We start from the raw sequence: 15,766 nt of genomic DNA on the forward strand, positions 1-15,766 counted from the left end.
CGCCTCCAGGCACCGGGACATCACGGAGAGGGCATCACTGGGTTGGTTCGGGGTGGAAAGAAAAAGTTGGGTATCATCAGCGTACTGGTGATACCCCACCCCAAAACCACGAATGATCTCGCCCAGCGGCTTCATGTAGATGTTGAACAGGAGGGGCGAGAGAACCGACCCCTGAGGGACTCCACAAATGAGAGACCTCGGGGCGGATCTCTGCCCTCCTGTCAACACCGACTGCGAGCGGCCCCGGAGGTAGGAGGAGAACCACCGTAAAACGGTGCCTCCCACTCCCAGCCCCCTGAGACGCCGCAGCAGGATACCATGGTCGATGGTATCGAAAGCCGCTGAGAGGTCTAATAGGACCAGGACAGAGGAGCAACCCCTGTCCCTAGCCCTCCAGAGATCATTCACCAGCGCGACCAATGCCGTCTCCGTGCTGTGTCCAGGCCTGAAGCCCGATTGGTACGGGTCCAGATAATCAGTTTCCTCCAGGAACAGAGGGAGCTGATGCGCCACCACACTCTCAACAACCTTCGCCAGGAAGCGAAGGTTGGAGACTGGACGATAGTTGTTTAAAACAGCCGGGTCCAAAGCAGGCTTCTTGAGGAGGGGTCTCACCACCGCCTCCTTCAAGGCGGCAGGGAAGACACCCTCCTTCAAAGAAGCAGTTATTACTGCATGGAACCAGCCTCGTGTTCCCTCCCGAGCCGCATAAGCTAGCCAGGAGGGGCACGGATCCAACAAACAGGTGGTGGAGCTCAGTCTCCCCATGATCCTGTCCACATCATCAGGGGAAACAGGGTCGAACTCAGTCCAGATAACGTGCTCAAGACCGCCTGATTCCTCCACATCAGACTCTGCCCAGTCAGAGTCCAAGCCGGTCCGGATCCGAGCGATTTTGTCCGTCAGATGATGACTAAACTCCTCGGCTCGTCCCTGCAAGGGATCCTCCCTCACCTCCTGGTTAAGGAGGGAGCGAGTCACCCTAAACAGGGCGGCCGGGCGATTATCTGCGGACGCGATAAGGGCGGCAAAGTAGTTAGACTTCGCCGTCCTTATCGCCGCAAGATAAGACCTTATGAAGGTTCTTAACTGCAATCGGTCGGGTTCGGATCGGCTGGATCTCCAACCGCTCTCTAGACCTCGTCTCCGACGCTTCATCTCCCGGAGCTCCACAGAGAACCATGGAGCCCAACGGGATCTGCGCCGAGTCAGAGGTCGCATGGGTACAACACAGTCGAGTGCCCTGGTGGCAGCCGTTTCCCAGGCCTCCACCAGAGCATCGACTGGGCTGTGGGTAAGGGTGATAGGTATCGGCCCAAGCGCCCTCTGGAACCGGTCCGGGTCCATTAGGCGCCTGGGGCGGAACCACCTGGTCGGTTCCGCCGCCCAGCGGCGGGGGATGGCATGACGGAAAACCAGCCTCAGGAGGTAATGATCTGACCATGACAGAGGGGTGATGGACGGAGAACCCCCTCCCAGATCATCCAACCATTGTCCAGACAGGAACACCAGGTCGAGAGTATGATCCCCCTCGTGAGTAGGGCCCTCAATAACCTGGGTCAGGCCCATGGCTGTCATGGAAGCCATGAACTCCCGAGCTAACTCCGACGACCCCCCCAGTGATGGCAGGTTGAAGTCACCCAGGACTATAAGCCTGGGGAACTCCACCGCCAACCCTGAGAGGGTGTCGAGCAGCTCAGGCAGGGCTGTTGCCACACAGCTGGGCGCCAGGTATGTGAGCAACAAGCCCAGCTGAACCCGAGGACCACATCTCAAGAGGAGGGATTCACTCCCGGCCATCTGGACAATGGTGGCCTCCCGAGGACACAAAGTCTCCCGAATAACCACTGCCACCCCACCACCCCTGCCCTGAGCCCGTGGCTGGTGCAGCACCCGGAAACCTGGCGGGCATAACTCGGTGAGAGGCACCCCTCCCTCCGAACCCAACCAAGTTTCCGTGATGCACGCTAGATCCGCACATTCCTCCTCGATCAGGTCACGGATGAGGGGAGCTTTGTTAACTACGGATCTAGCGTTAAAATAGACCAACCTGAGCTCAGGGGCCTGATCACCCTCATCCCCGGGTAGGAGGGTGCTAACCGGAGGGTCGGAGCGCGCCACCGCTCGGAGATAGCGGGGGCGCGATCCCAGATGTTGATATGGCCCTCCGCGCAAACACCTGCTGCCATACCCTATCGCCGTGGGGATTCGATGCCCCACCCCCACATTCCCAGCGCCAGCAGCCACCTCCCCCGACCCCGTCCCGTCGGGACCTCTAACAGGTCCAGACTGAGTGCCGGTTATAGATTCCTTCCCCACCCTCCCCCTCCCTAACCTCTTAAAATAACCGGCTAAGAATCTTATCAGGGGCCTCTTAGCGCGTCTTAACTCGAGGCCCCTGTCCAAGCCCAACCACCTCTCGGAGTCCCAAAGCTTGGACCCGTCATTAAGGGGAGTATGGAAACAGGCGACAGGTCGCGCCCATGAGGCAGGAACCGCCCTAAGGGCATACAAGTCCGCTTCGGAATAACGATAAATCATATTGCGCTCGAATAGTCTCTCAGGGCCGATGTTGCAAATATATCAAGAGGATTGCTCGTTGATGGTACATAGATGGAAAAAGAAAAAGTCCAGTGGACGTATCTCTCAATCTGCAGAGCCATCTCAGCTCTCACCTGAGATGGAAATCCAGAAGACAACCTCAGCCGTCCTCTCACTCCGGCTGAGGCATCTGACTGGAGCAGAGAGAGAAAAAGGGGATCCTGAGCCAGGCCCACCCCAACTGGTCTCTCACACCAGTGAGGTGGACGCTGACAAGTCCAAAACCGTCCTCCCACCACGGTTCGGTCCCGTCCACATTAGACTATCAATAGGGAGATCTTAATTCCCATCAGGTACGGAGCCAGTCATAACACCTGCCTGGCAACAAAAAAGTAAAGGACAAGGAGGCCAAGCCTCTTATTGATCCTCACACCGCCAATCAGCGCCGTCAGTCAATGCCCGTCCGCCAGTCCAAACCATCTCCAACGGAGGAAAGAGGTAGTCCCAGCAGCTATATTGAATCAAAAAGTTCGCTAGCATGTCCGCCGAGGCCGATGACCAGGCCCACAGTCTGCAACCACCATCCGGGAGGAGAAGGAGGCTCCGCACCGCTGAAAACGGTGCCAGCCAGCCGATGGTAGTAGAAGAATCTCCGTCCGGTGGGATCATCGCCGCTGCCCCTCCCACAACAGAGGGTATCCACGGCGAGTAAGCAGAGAAAGGAAGACAGGCAAAGCGTCCCGGGCTTCCCGGCGCTGTAATAGTGCTCGGCGCCATAACGGAGCTCGGCAGGTCGGCAGGAAATTCTCAGCGCTGCTCGTTCGAATCAGCAGGCCGCTGGTTGGGGGGGGGGCTCGGCGTCACGAAAAGCAGCGCCCAGCAGCTGTTCCAACAATCCCCAGTCCCCAAAGCTGCCTCAGCCCGCGAGCAGATGAAAACAAAGCAGACGTCCCGAGCTTCACGACGTGGCAGCGCTCAGCGCCATGATGAGGCTCAGCAAGTCGACAGACAGTTCTCGGCACCGCTCGCTAGAATCCACAAGCCGCTATTTCGGAGGGGGGGGGGCTCAGCGCCACAGAGAGCAGCGCTTAGCAGCTGTTTTAAAAACCCCCGAGTCCCGGAGTAGCCACAGCCAACAGCAGCACGAAGTCGCCTCAGCCAGCAGCAGATGAAGAAGCAGGGCTGACATCTCGGGTTTCACAGCGTAGCAGCGTTCGGCGCCATCATGAGCCGGCAGGTTGACAGGCGGCCGATATCAAAAGCCGCTAGCTCGAAGGGGGGGGATCAGCGCCGCAGAAAAACAGCGCCCAGCAGCTGTTTTTAGACCCCCCACCCCCAGAATTGCCTCGACATACCGTGGGCTTCCCCGAGCTAAATCCTTTGAAGCCCTCAAAGAGCGCCCGAAGCCTAAGTTGCGGCCGTCGCCATCTTGGGCAGAAAAAAAACAAAAAAAAAAACACTGAAGTGCTTAATGTTGCTGCGTGCGCTTTCCACAAATTTATACCAAAACCAAAATATGTTGTCTATGTGTAGATGCCTTGAATTAGTAGACTTGAGCCTGTTTCCTGATCTCCATTGCCATTTCTCAAAGTATACTGTTTTCTCCATTGACAAAATTTATTTTCTTACCATTCCTAGAATAAATTGGATAAAGGTGAAAATTGCCTATCCAGTGCACTACCATGTGATGTTGCGGGACTTATGAAGCAGTTCTTCAGAGAATTGCCTGAGCCAATCCTTCCATATAACCTGCAAGAAGCTTTTCTTAAGGCCCAGAAGTTAGACAGCGAGGAGCGGAATTCTGCTACATTGCTCATCTCCTGCCTTGTAAATGAGGGAATAATTGAAACTCTAAGATATTTCTTCCAATTTCTCAAAAAGGTGTCTTTAAGGTAAGTTGCAGGTTTCATGAAGATTTGGCTTTGGTTTGCCCTCTGTTACATGCCTGCAATGGAACTATAGAAGTGATTTAGAGTCTTTTCTGCTTTTAAATTGGAATATTTTTGATGCTCTAACCTAATCAGAGTTGTATTACGTGTATATGTATTTTTGATATTTATTTTTAGTAAGCAATTTTCCCCCAAAATGCATCATATTGTTACGATATCACAGTTTAACTATTTCTAGGCAATTTTAGAAAATTTTAGATTCATTAGGAAGAGTACTCCTTTTTCTTTTGGAGCATGTAGTTAGAAGAAAAGCATAAATGACTAAATCATGCTATGATTATAATATTTCATTCTAAGATTTCTCTCTGAAATAATTTAAACTTTGAGATTTGCACCAAAGTGTATGTATCTCCCCCAAGAATTGCAAACCCTATCCAGGCCTTTGATAGACTTTCATATTTTGTTTTGTTTTGTTTGGGGGCATATCTGCATAAGATAGAAGCAAGCTTGGGAAAGCTTTCTTCTTCCGACGCGATCTGAAGACGCATTTATTTGAACAAGCCGGCTTGGCCTGATGGGGGATGGGTTGGGTTTTTATTGTTGTTTTTAATATATGTATTTACTGTTTTAGCTTGGGCATATGTTTAATTCTTTTTTAACTTTTGTATTTTTGTATTTTTTATATGTTTGCCCTGTTCACCGCCCTGAGTCCTTCGGGAGAAGGGCGGTATATAAATAAAATTATTATTATTATTATTAATAATAATACAGAATGCAGAATGGTACAGAATGCAGCCGCGAGAGTTGTGTTGGGAGTCTCCCGATACTCCCATGTTACACCTCTGCTCCGCGAGCTGCATTGGTTACCAGTTGTCTTCCGGGTGAGATTCAAGGTACTAGTAATGGTGTTTAAAGCCCTACATGGCAGGGGTCCGGAGTACCTTAGGGACCACCTGCTGCCGGCATCAACTTCCCTCCGCCCTGTGCGTTCCCACAGAGAGGGCCTCCTCAGGGTGCCACCGGTCAGAGAATGTCGATTGGTGGCCCCCAGGGGGAGAGCGTTCTCTGTGGGCGCCCCGGAGCTATGGAATCAGCTACCGGTTGAGCTCCGGATGGCGCCCGATCTTCGCTCCTTTCGCCGCGAGCTAAAAACATACTTTTTTGAACAAGCTGGCCTGGCCTGATGGGGGACTGGGGGGGGGGTTATTGTTATTTTATTGGGGTTTTAAGATGTGTTTTTAGTATATGGGCATGTATTTAATTATTTTTTAACTTTTGTAATCCTGTATTTTTATTCTTGCCCTGTTCACCGCCCTGAGTCCTTCGGGAGAAGGGCGGTATAGAAATATTATTAAATTAAATTATTATTATTATTATTATTATTATTATTATTATTATTATTATTATTATTATTATTATTCATGCTGGAACCAAAGTTGCAGTAACTAGTTTGTAATTGAGAGCTCTTCGGTATCAGTGCTGATTTAGCATTTTGAAAAATGAATATTAAATAGTATTAGTTATATTTAAACAAATATTAAATCTGATGCTATTCTGTTTTTTTCATTGCCTAGATCTGCTGAGAACAAGATGGATAGTTGTAATCTAGCAGTAATTTTTGCTCCAAACCTCTTCCAATCAAGTGAAATTGAAAAAATGTCTGTGCACACAGAGAAGAAACTCCGCTTGCAGGCTGGAGTTCTGCAGACATTGATTGATCATGCAGAAGACATAGGTAAGGTGATGATGGTCAGCATTATGACATTAGAATACTGTTTTGTCTTCTCTTTTTTTTTTGAGGAACATAATTATACCTTTTTCAGGACAAATACCAAAGTTTATCCTGGAAAAAATACCGTCCATGCTTGGCACTGATGATTCTGTCTCTACACCTGCGCTCCATGATGATCAAGAAAGCGAAATTGAAACTCCGTCTGAACACTTGAGAAGGAGACAGCAGAGCATAGGAGGTAATAAGTAAATTACTTTTGCATATTTTTTTTAAAAAAGATCCTCAAGTTTTAAAAAATGCAAATGTTTATCAAGGGCTACATAAAAAAAGAGAGACTAAGCATTAAAATGTTGATTGCTTGATGTATCTTCAATTTCAGATATTGTTAGTGGAGCTCTGAATAAACTTAAATCTAACAGAACACCCTCCACTACACCTCAGAGAGACCAATGTGGTAGGTATAGTGCATTTGCATGAAGCACTTCATGTCAGCAAGGCTTGAACATATTAACAATATTACAGTGCAGGAATAGTATATGGTAGATTACAATGTAAAGAAGTCAGTAATTCTTGTTTTATCCTTACATGTACTATTCCATCGAGCTGAGTTTTACACTTAAGATATGACCTGCTTATTTTGCTGCATATTAAAGCTTGAGTGCCATTTTGTACTCTGCAACTATAACACCTAAAAGGATATTTCAGCTGTTATTTCAGTTTGCATACTTGCTCCAAAAGCATTTTACTTATTATATTGCTAATGAGAAATCCTTCTTTTGTATTACATTGCATGGCTTTGTTCTAATATCTGTAAAACAAAACATGGTAATTGTTGCATTTTTAAAAAAATAAATAATGGCAAACGGTTCGGGAAAGAAACAGAAAATAGAAATATTTTTATCTTGCCATGCAGTGCTTAATTTTATATATGTAATGTGGTTAATGTGTTGGATTAGGACTAGGGAGATTCAGGTTCAAGTCCACCTTTAGCCATGGAAACTGAAGTCACTCAGTCAGTCTCTCTCAGCCCAACATATCTCAGGGTTGCTGTTGTGCAAATAAATGGAAATGCTCATGTAGACCAACTTGAGCTCTTGGAAGAAAAGAAGAATATAAGCATGTAATTAAGCATTACAAAACATGGTAAACAATATGCACCGATGAGGGAGTTTTGAACTGCGAGGAGCCCTTTAAACCACTAAATCTAACCCTTTGCTTAGCATAGGAATCCAAATGAAAACATCCCAAACAAGTGGCTATATAGACTTGGCTTGTTTGCCTCCAGCGAATGAAAGCCATTTTATTTGTCTGTTGAACTGGACAGATTTAAACTTAAAAATATAATTATTTGCAGCCCTAATTTTAGTTCATACTTGAAGGAATACTGTTGTCAATTTTAAAATATTTAATGTGAAAGAATAGATGTTGTAGACTGTTCCAGTTTTCCACAAGGTCCTTTTTTTAGGGTGAAGAGTAAGTCTTCTCCTCCTCCTCCCAATTTTTCAGTTTATCCTTTTCATTTGCTCTTCCCATTGCTAATTTCAGGATGAAGCAAATAATTACTATGCACAATTGTTCTCCATATGCTTACTATTAATAATCTATAATGTGTATGTTTTCCCATATTAAATATTTGACTGCATATATACATATATATGTATATTCTTTAGTGTTTTCATCAGTGACTCCAGTAATGGTTACTCCAAATTTTAAGCGTAAATATCCTGCTGAATCCTGTCAACGTTTATCCAGCAAGAAAAGGCGATCCGTTGGGCATAACATGGGTCCTGAAATGCTGCCAAACAGCCTTTTTAACATTAGCTTAACACCTGGATCAGGTAGAGTGAAAAATATTCAGCAATGTTCTTCGGGTGTTCAAATTCCTATCTCTGCACACTTATTACAGACAGCAATGCAGAAATACTCTGTACAAACAACACTACTACAGTATGACATTTGTTAAATTTCTTGCATTGCGTAATAGCATTTATATAGCGTTCAAAGAATTTCACATGCTTAGAATAATTTACAAATAAATTAGTTTGGTGTAGTATTGCTGAGCAGACATTTCACTGAACTACCGTATTTTTCGGACCATAAGACGCACTTTTTTCCCCAAAAGGGGGGGGAAACGAGGGTGCGTCTTATGGTCCGAAGGTGATCCGTATGGCCAGCCCCAACCTCCGCAAGTGGAAAGCAATGGAGATTGACAGGAGCACGAATTGGCACGTGCTGAGAAATGCCGATCTCATGCTCCTGCACTCTCCCTCGCTCGGTTTCAGCTTCCCTTGCTACAAGAGAAAGCAGGCTGAAACGGAGTGAGGGAGATTGCCAGGAATGCGAATCGGCTGATCTCGCGCTGCTACAATCTGCCTCGTTTCAGCCTGCTTTCTCTTGTAGCAAGGGAAGCTGAAACCGAGCGAGGGAGTTTGCAGGAGCGCGAGATCGGCCGATTCGCATTTCTGGCAATCTCCCTCACTCCGTTTCAGCTTGTTTTCTGCAAGAGAAAGCCGGGCTGCAGGGCCGCCTCCGCGGGTACTGCTCTAATGCAGAGAGGGAAGGACAGGGAGGGAAGGAAGGAAGGAAGGGACAATGGGAGACGGAGGAAGAGAAAGAGAGAGGGAGAGAGAAGGAGAAAGAATTTTTTTCCCTTGTTTTCCTGCTCTAAAAACTGGGTGCGTCTTATGGTCCGAAAAATACGGTATATATCTAAAGGCTCTGGAAAAGATTTCATTGTTAGAAAAGAACAAAAATTTTGAAGTAATTTTGAAAGTCTTGAATCTTTGAAGACTAATTTAAATTCTTAACATGCTATTCTTTCTGGCACAAATTCCTAAATTCCTATTCAGTCATCAATAACTGAACTGCCCATGAGGATAATTATAGATGACATTATATTCCATAATATACTACAACATTTTGGGATTGTGTTGGCACGGTGTAAATAAACAGATGTAGTACTACCTTAGTGGTACAAAGAGAAGGGGACTTAAAACAATAGCTTCAAGCATTCTGAAGCATTGCCCAACTTTCTTTGCCACAGGAATGTATTGCAAATATTTTTCAGGATTTTTTTTTCTCTGCAATGCCCAGCCAGATCCAGTCCATTTTTTTAACATGATATTTCTTTTGTCAACTTTTCCTCCAACACCATATTTAGTCCAGTTCTGTGTTTTTCAGGGGTTTATTCTCCTGATGGAGGTAGACATTCTTTCTTAACATTTGGATGAGTTGGAAATAAAATGAAAACTGCTATTAATACTTTTAATAAACTCTGGGGTGGTTATCTTTAAAATATTATATAAAGGTATATTTTTGGGCCAGATAAATTTTTGGTTTGACTAAGAAGAATTTCCTTTATGTTCTTTTGAAAAGGGAAATAGAAATAGGCATATGAAAGTATACATGTTGATTTTAAAAATAGCTATTTTTTTAAAAAAAAAATGCTATTTCTATAACTTGTTACCAAGAAGTGGGGGCCAGTGACATTTTTATGTATAATAATTGTATTCTTAAGTAGAATAATTTTAAAATAAGCTGCTACTTTTGTAAATCCTACAGCTCCATTTGTAGATAGCCCTTCTGTGTCTCTGGATGCATCTCAAACTTCATTGTCTACTTCAGCTACTTGTGAGAAATCTCTCTCTAATGGAAGAAGTCGAAGGAGCAAAAGGATTGCCAATAAAAAAGTACAAAGGTATGTTTGTCAAAATAGGCACTTCTGGCATAGAAGGAGTAATAATATATATATATTTTATAATTAAAGGTGTTAATATATTTTATATTCTGAACAGTATTAAATGCAATGAGTCAAATCTTATGGCCTTTAGGTTTTTTTAAAGCTAATTGTTCTCTTGATTCCCATATTATTTTACTATAGTACCTCATCTATTTATTTTTCCTATGTACATACATGTCCTTTATCCTTATATTTATGAATAGTGAATATAAGATCCATGATAAATATATTTAGAAATATTTAGCGCTGTCCTTAGTTTTAGTATTTGTTTCATGAATGGAAAGTTATATGAAATATCCAGGAATTAAATTGAAAATTCAATGTTTATCATATGAAAAATACTAATATCTGTTCCGCAGTTGACACTAATCTATTATCTACTCAGGAATGGAGCTGCCACAACCTATTTTCAGTAGTTTCCCACTTTTGTTGTAATTTTTTACTTTATAACCAGCTTATTTTTAAATTGTTACTTTCCTTGTAAATTAACTGATTTTAGAATATCAGTTTTATTTATTTTTATCCTACCTTTAGATAGCAAACACACACAATATTCCCCACCACAACAATCCTATGAGGTGCATTGAGCGGAAAGAGAAAAGGTGACTAGTGCAAAGTTATCTAGCCATCTTTCTTGCTTAAAGTGGGATTAGAACTCAATCTCCTTGTTTCTAGGCCAGCACTTTAACCACGATATCATCAGTAGTTTAGAACAGTATTCAGCCAACTTATCTTTCTTTCCTTTCAGAGTTGAATCTGGGAAAACAGGTTGTTTTTCACCTAAAATCAGCCGGAAAGAAGTAGTACGCAGGTCATTGCGATTAAAGTTCATTCTTGGACGAAGCAGCAGACAGGTATATAATAACCATGTTTCACTCCTTAATGGAAATAGTAGCTTCTATAAAATCCATGCAACCAATACTCACACGGATACACATATAAAAAAAATCATTACAGCTGGTTATGATTGGACGATGAGGAGGAAAATAGAGCAGTTTGATCTGACCGTCTCCTAGAAGCCCACTTTCATAATTTTAGGCCAGTAACAGTCTTTTGCAGAATATTGTTGGTTTATTATTTGTAATAAAGACTAAAGGGTAATTCAATCTGTTAAGTGATAGAGGATGTGTGGTAAATAGTCTAAACATCTGAAGAATTGCTTACTGATATTATCTCCATGAAGAAGTTTGCTATGTTTCTGATTTAAACTTACCTGTTTTTAATTATTACCATTTGCCAATTTACTGCATTTCAGTCTTGCTTTCGTTCTTCTTATCAGGTCATCCTCTTCTTAATGGCCACTGTCTGCTAGTCCACTCTCTCTTATGATATGGCTTCTTGTTAGAAATCCCAGGTGCTGTCTATATTTGTGAGAATGTAGAAGAATAGAAGAAACGTCTGAATAAAATTTTATCAAACTTTTTTTTTATTTTAAGAATACCGCAGTGGAGCATGAAGATAACAACAGAGCTGAAAACATTGGTCACCGACTAGCTGGTCATCAAGATAAAGAAAATGAAGTGGGAACTACAAAGACTACAGCATTGTTAAGCCCATGTGTTGGTAAGTCTATAATTTAAAAAAGTAAATACAATGAATCCTTGATATAGCAAACCTTTTTTAGTAGCAATAGTATTATGTTGCACTACATTACAGAGTGAGAGTTTAGGGTACAATGTGAAATTTAAATGTTTATTGCATTTTACGTTCTATTTCTATTGCAACCAAGTACTTTCCAGATTCTTGGAACATAACTGAGGAAGGGAGTTTCATTATACTGTTAATTCTTGATCTAAACTAAATTGTTTTATGAACTCTACTTGGTTGAAGAATGGGATAAAAAAAATCCATATAATGAAATATCATGCAGTATTTAGCTATCTTGTGGACTCTTTGAATTTAAGAAAGGTAGTCACTATTAGAACTGAGTTTATCCATTAGGCTAAGATGGGTTGAGTCAATCTCAGTCCAGATGCATCTGTTTTCTCAAAAAAATGTACTCATATAGTCCTATCTGCCAACCTAGCAGTTCAAAAGCACGTAAAAATGCAAGTAGAAAAATAGGGACCACTACAGTGGGAAGGTAACAGCGTTCCGTGCGCCTTTGGTGTCTAGTCATGCCAGCCACATGACCACGGATATGTCCTCTTTGGCTTTGAAACGGAGATGAGCACCGGCCCCTAGAGTTGAAAACGACTAGCACGCATGTGCAGGGGAACCTTTACCTTTACCTTTATAGTCCTACTGTGTTTCCATACAGGCAGCAATAGCATGATATTGGTGTACTGTCCCTTTCCAAATGAGACTAATGCATTTATAATTGGGGAGGATCAGTCCACAGACTTGCACTTCAAAGCACAAGTGATTAATTCTGGCCGTGTATTGAGATATGGAGCAATTACAAATGATTTTCCTAGTATGTGACTATTTGACATTTCAGTTTTAAGTATACATTCTAAATGTATAGAATGATTCTGTGGAGATTGCTTCATTTTCCAAACATTAAGATTTCTGTTCCTTCCTACATAATCCATATATGGCACTAGAATTCACCTGGGAGAAGTACAATGTGTCCCCAAGTTAGAAAGAAGAGACTAGAATGTCGTGACTACTACGTGTATATGTTCTTTTAACGCTAGCCCACTAATGGCTCTTTTGATTCTTTGTAACCCTTACCAGGCCAGTTATGTTATAACAATGGTGTTATATAGTACTATGGTAGAAAAGCAGAGTTCTGATATATGTTGTCTGGAATTATAGCATTAATGTTCATTTAATGTATACAATTTTGATTTTGCTGATTCTTTTTTAAAGTATCTATTTTTTAAGGTTTGAAAAACCTCAGCAAGTCAGAAGAACACTTACAAATTCCAAGCCGTCAGACTGCAGCAAACTATCGAATGTCTTGGATTGGTCCTGCAACCACAGACTCTCAGAAGACCAGAGTTTCATTAATGGGATGTCCTAAAACCGAAATCTCTTCTTCTGAAACTGCTCCTGCCAATAGAAAGCCATTAGTTATTCCTGCTGAGCCCATGTTTGCAAATAGTGAATGCGATAGCAGTAAACAAAAAACATCTTTTTGTGAAGACGAAAATAACTTAACTGAAGACATGCTGCTGAGAATTAAGAAAGCATTTTCTGAATCTGGAAGCAACCTTCATGATTTGTATGAAACGCAGTCTTCCGCATCAAATTTACTAAAATTCAAGAACCCAGAACTAAAATTAAAGAAAGATCTCTTTCAAACAACGGATCAGAAAATAGATCTTAAGCAGGAGCCTGAGTTTGCCAAATCAGTCACTAAATCAAATACCATTGATCAGGTGGATGCTATTAATGAACTTCTCTTCCAAAATAATAAGAGTGATCATCCGACCCATACTTTAAACCAAAGTGATGGATTAGAACCAGAAGACCAGTTGATTACATCTCCCGTTGTTCAATTAAATAACATAAATAATGTGCAGAAGGAGATGGTGGAATCAAATGAGCAATTTATGTCTGGAAAAAAGGAATCTAAATACTGTAATTCAAAGAAAGAGACCTTTTTCTCAGAAGGTGGAGATAAAAATGACCAACTGTTTCTTCAAACGGAATCCTATGAGAAATCTAAATCTTCCCCTTCAGGAAAAGTGGCTGATCATGTACACTGGTTCAACAGACTTTCATTAAAGGAACCATATTCTGCAACCAGAACTAAGCCAGAGCTCAAGTTTCAACGTACCCCAGTCCGTCAATCTGTAAGGAGAATAAATTCCCTCTTGGAAACTAATAAACAATCAGTTGCTTGCAAAAAAGCTGGTGATGGCTGCACTTCTCTTGCTAAATCAGTGAGCTACGAAACTGCACTGTCTTCCTGTGCAGTAACTACAGACAATTCATTGACAAATTCACTACCTTCTAAAGCGACATGCAAAGAACAGCGTGATCAGTTGGCTCTATTTCCCAAATCTTATCCTCAGTTGATACATTCATCAGAGCAAACCATCAAAGAAACGTTTAATAATAATTCCAAATCTGCCCTTGAGGACTTAACTAACCACGAAGCACCAAAAACTCTTGTCAAAGTGAGCACAAGGTCAAATGCTTCAGTGGCTACACCTGATAAATATGTTCTCAGGAAAATGGCAGGAACAAAGACTCGGTATAGAGGATCGCCAAAAAACCCAATCCCCACAGCAAAACTACTCCCAACTGCCAAGCCTCTTGACTTTTAACGGTTTGATCCCAGCCATGTTTCTGTGCTCTTACATCTAAGCTTGTAAATGTAGAACTGAAAGTGTTGGATCCAGAATCCGTTCCCCATGGAGGACCTTACTCACAGAGAGGCCCCGCTGGTGGAAGCTGTTGGTGTCATTTTCCCTCCCCCTGAAGTCACTTATGCTTCCCCAAATCTGCACAAGACTGAGGAATTCTCCAGAACAATAAAGCAAATGCTGCTGTGTTGTGCAGAGGGAAAATAACATTCTGAGTGGAACTTCATTCAGACAATATTCCTGCCGGCAGAAAAGCTCAATCCAACATTTATCTTTCTTTAAATTGTCTTAAGTATGTCTCTTTCTTACATTTTTTTGGGACTCAAACTTGAAGTTGTGTTGAGTGAATGAACCTTTTACTGAGTAGCATTTATGTTGGGAGCCCTAATTTTGGTACTTGTTTTGAATGTTTTACCAAATTTTATGGATGACAACCTGGAAGAGCTGCTGACTATTACTTAACTCAGAGATAAACAAAGGATCAGTTTCTAGAAAACAGAAAGCTTAATACTACATTTACAAAATAGTTTACGGGGTTAAATTTTGTAATGTCCCATGCTTTTTTTGTAATCAGTTATCTAGAAGGCTTCTATTTGTAAAATTTATTTCTGGGAGTGGTAATTTAGGTCCTCTATTGCAACAACAAATGTACTTTGTCCATACTTCGGACAGCTGCACTTTTTTGTGGACTCAAACAAATAGTGACTCAGTAAAATGTTAGATACATGTATCAAATCATCAAATGTTCTACAATTGGAGTGGAGGTATATTGAGAATTTTAGCGCAGCAAATGGAAGAATGTTCCAGAGCGGCTGAATGGATGTTACTGTCTGTGTTCTATACTGGGGGAGAGGGTGACTAGAAGATAGTGAAAGAACTTGCTAGTTCTTTTTTTTATATAAATACTATAATATAGGATGTATAAATCATAAAAAGTGTTATGTGATTGAGATACATTGTGTAAAGCCATACTGTTTAGATGCACAGCATTTTGATCAACTTGCTCTTTTGAAATGAATTGTAATTGTTGTTTACTATATATAAATTATTTAAATTTGAAATTACGTTTTAGAATAGTTTGGGGAGAATGCTAAAAACTCTTTACCTCTGAAATTAAAAAAGCTTGATTTTTTTTATATTGTATATGCTGTATTTTGAATTTTTTTTACACATCTATGTATATGCTGCCTTCATGAAAAGCTGTTTACATCCAGTTAATGTTGAAAAAGTCTGCAATACTGCTTTAGTAATTATATTGATGCATTTTTACTAAATCAACATGCTTAGAAAATAGGGTACTAGTATTCACAAAGCCATTTACCCAAAACTTCAACCAACTATGAATATTATGGAGCAAAGAATGGATCAGTTATTTGCAAAAAAAAAATGGATCAACTATCTTTTTGAATGACTTTGTGGAGTCTTTACAATAAGACAGAACATAAGTAATATGTGCAATTGGAAATCTATTAAGATTTACGTACAATAAATCTAGTGATTTGATTTTTAGATTTATGTCCCTGCCCCTCCCAAATCAAATGCAAACATTTTCTTGTCTCATCTTCTTTCTCATGCCTTGCCCAATATACTTGTTTTGTTTCACATT

At 41.8% G+C, this 15,766-nt stretch overlaps 1 protein-coding gene across 1 annotated transcript; it reads left to right on the forward strand.

Annotated features, from left to right (window-relative positions):
- Positions 1–6,005: 6,005 nt before the first annotated feature.
- On the forward strand, positions 6,006–15,367 carry ARHGAP11A (Rho GTPase activating protein 11A). Its single transcript, XM_083353046.1, has 8 exons — positions 6,006–6,165; positions 6,254–6,400; positions 6,542–6,616; positions 7,833–8,000; positions 9,724–9,859; positions 10,650–10,755; positions 11,338–11,464; positions 12,731–15,367. The coding sequence occupies exons 1-8, from the start codon at positions 6,021–6,023 to the stop codon at positions 14,119–14,121; spliced, it is 2,295 nt and encodes a 764-aa protein (XP_083209172.1). The 5' UTR covers positions 6,006–6,020; the 3' UTR covers positions 14,122–15,367.
- The last annotated feature ends 399 nt before the right edge of the window (positions 15,368–15,766 follow it).

This window comes from Vipera ursinii, assembly GCF_947247035.1.
Source record: "Vipera ursinii genome assembly, chromosome: 1".
Taxonomy (NCBI): Eukaryota; Metazoa; Chordata; class Lepidosauria; order Squamata; family Viperidae; genus Vipera; species Vipera ursinii.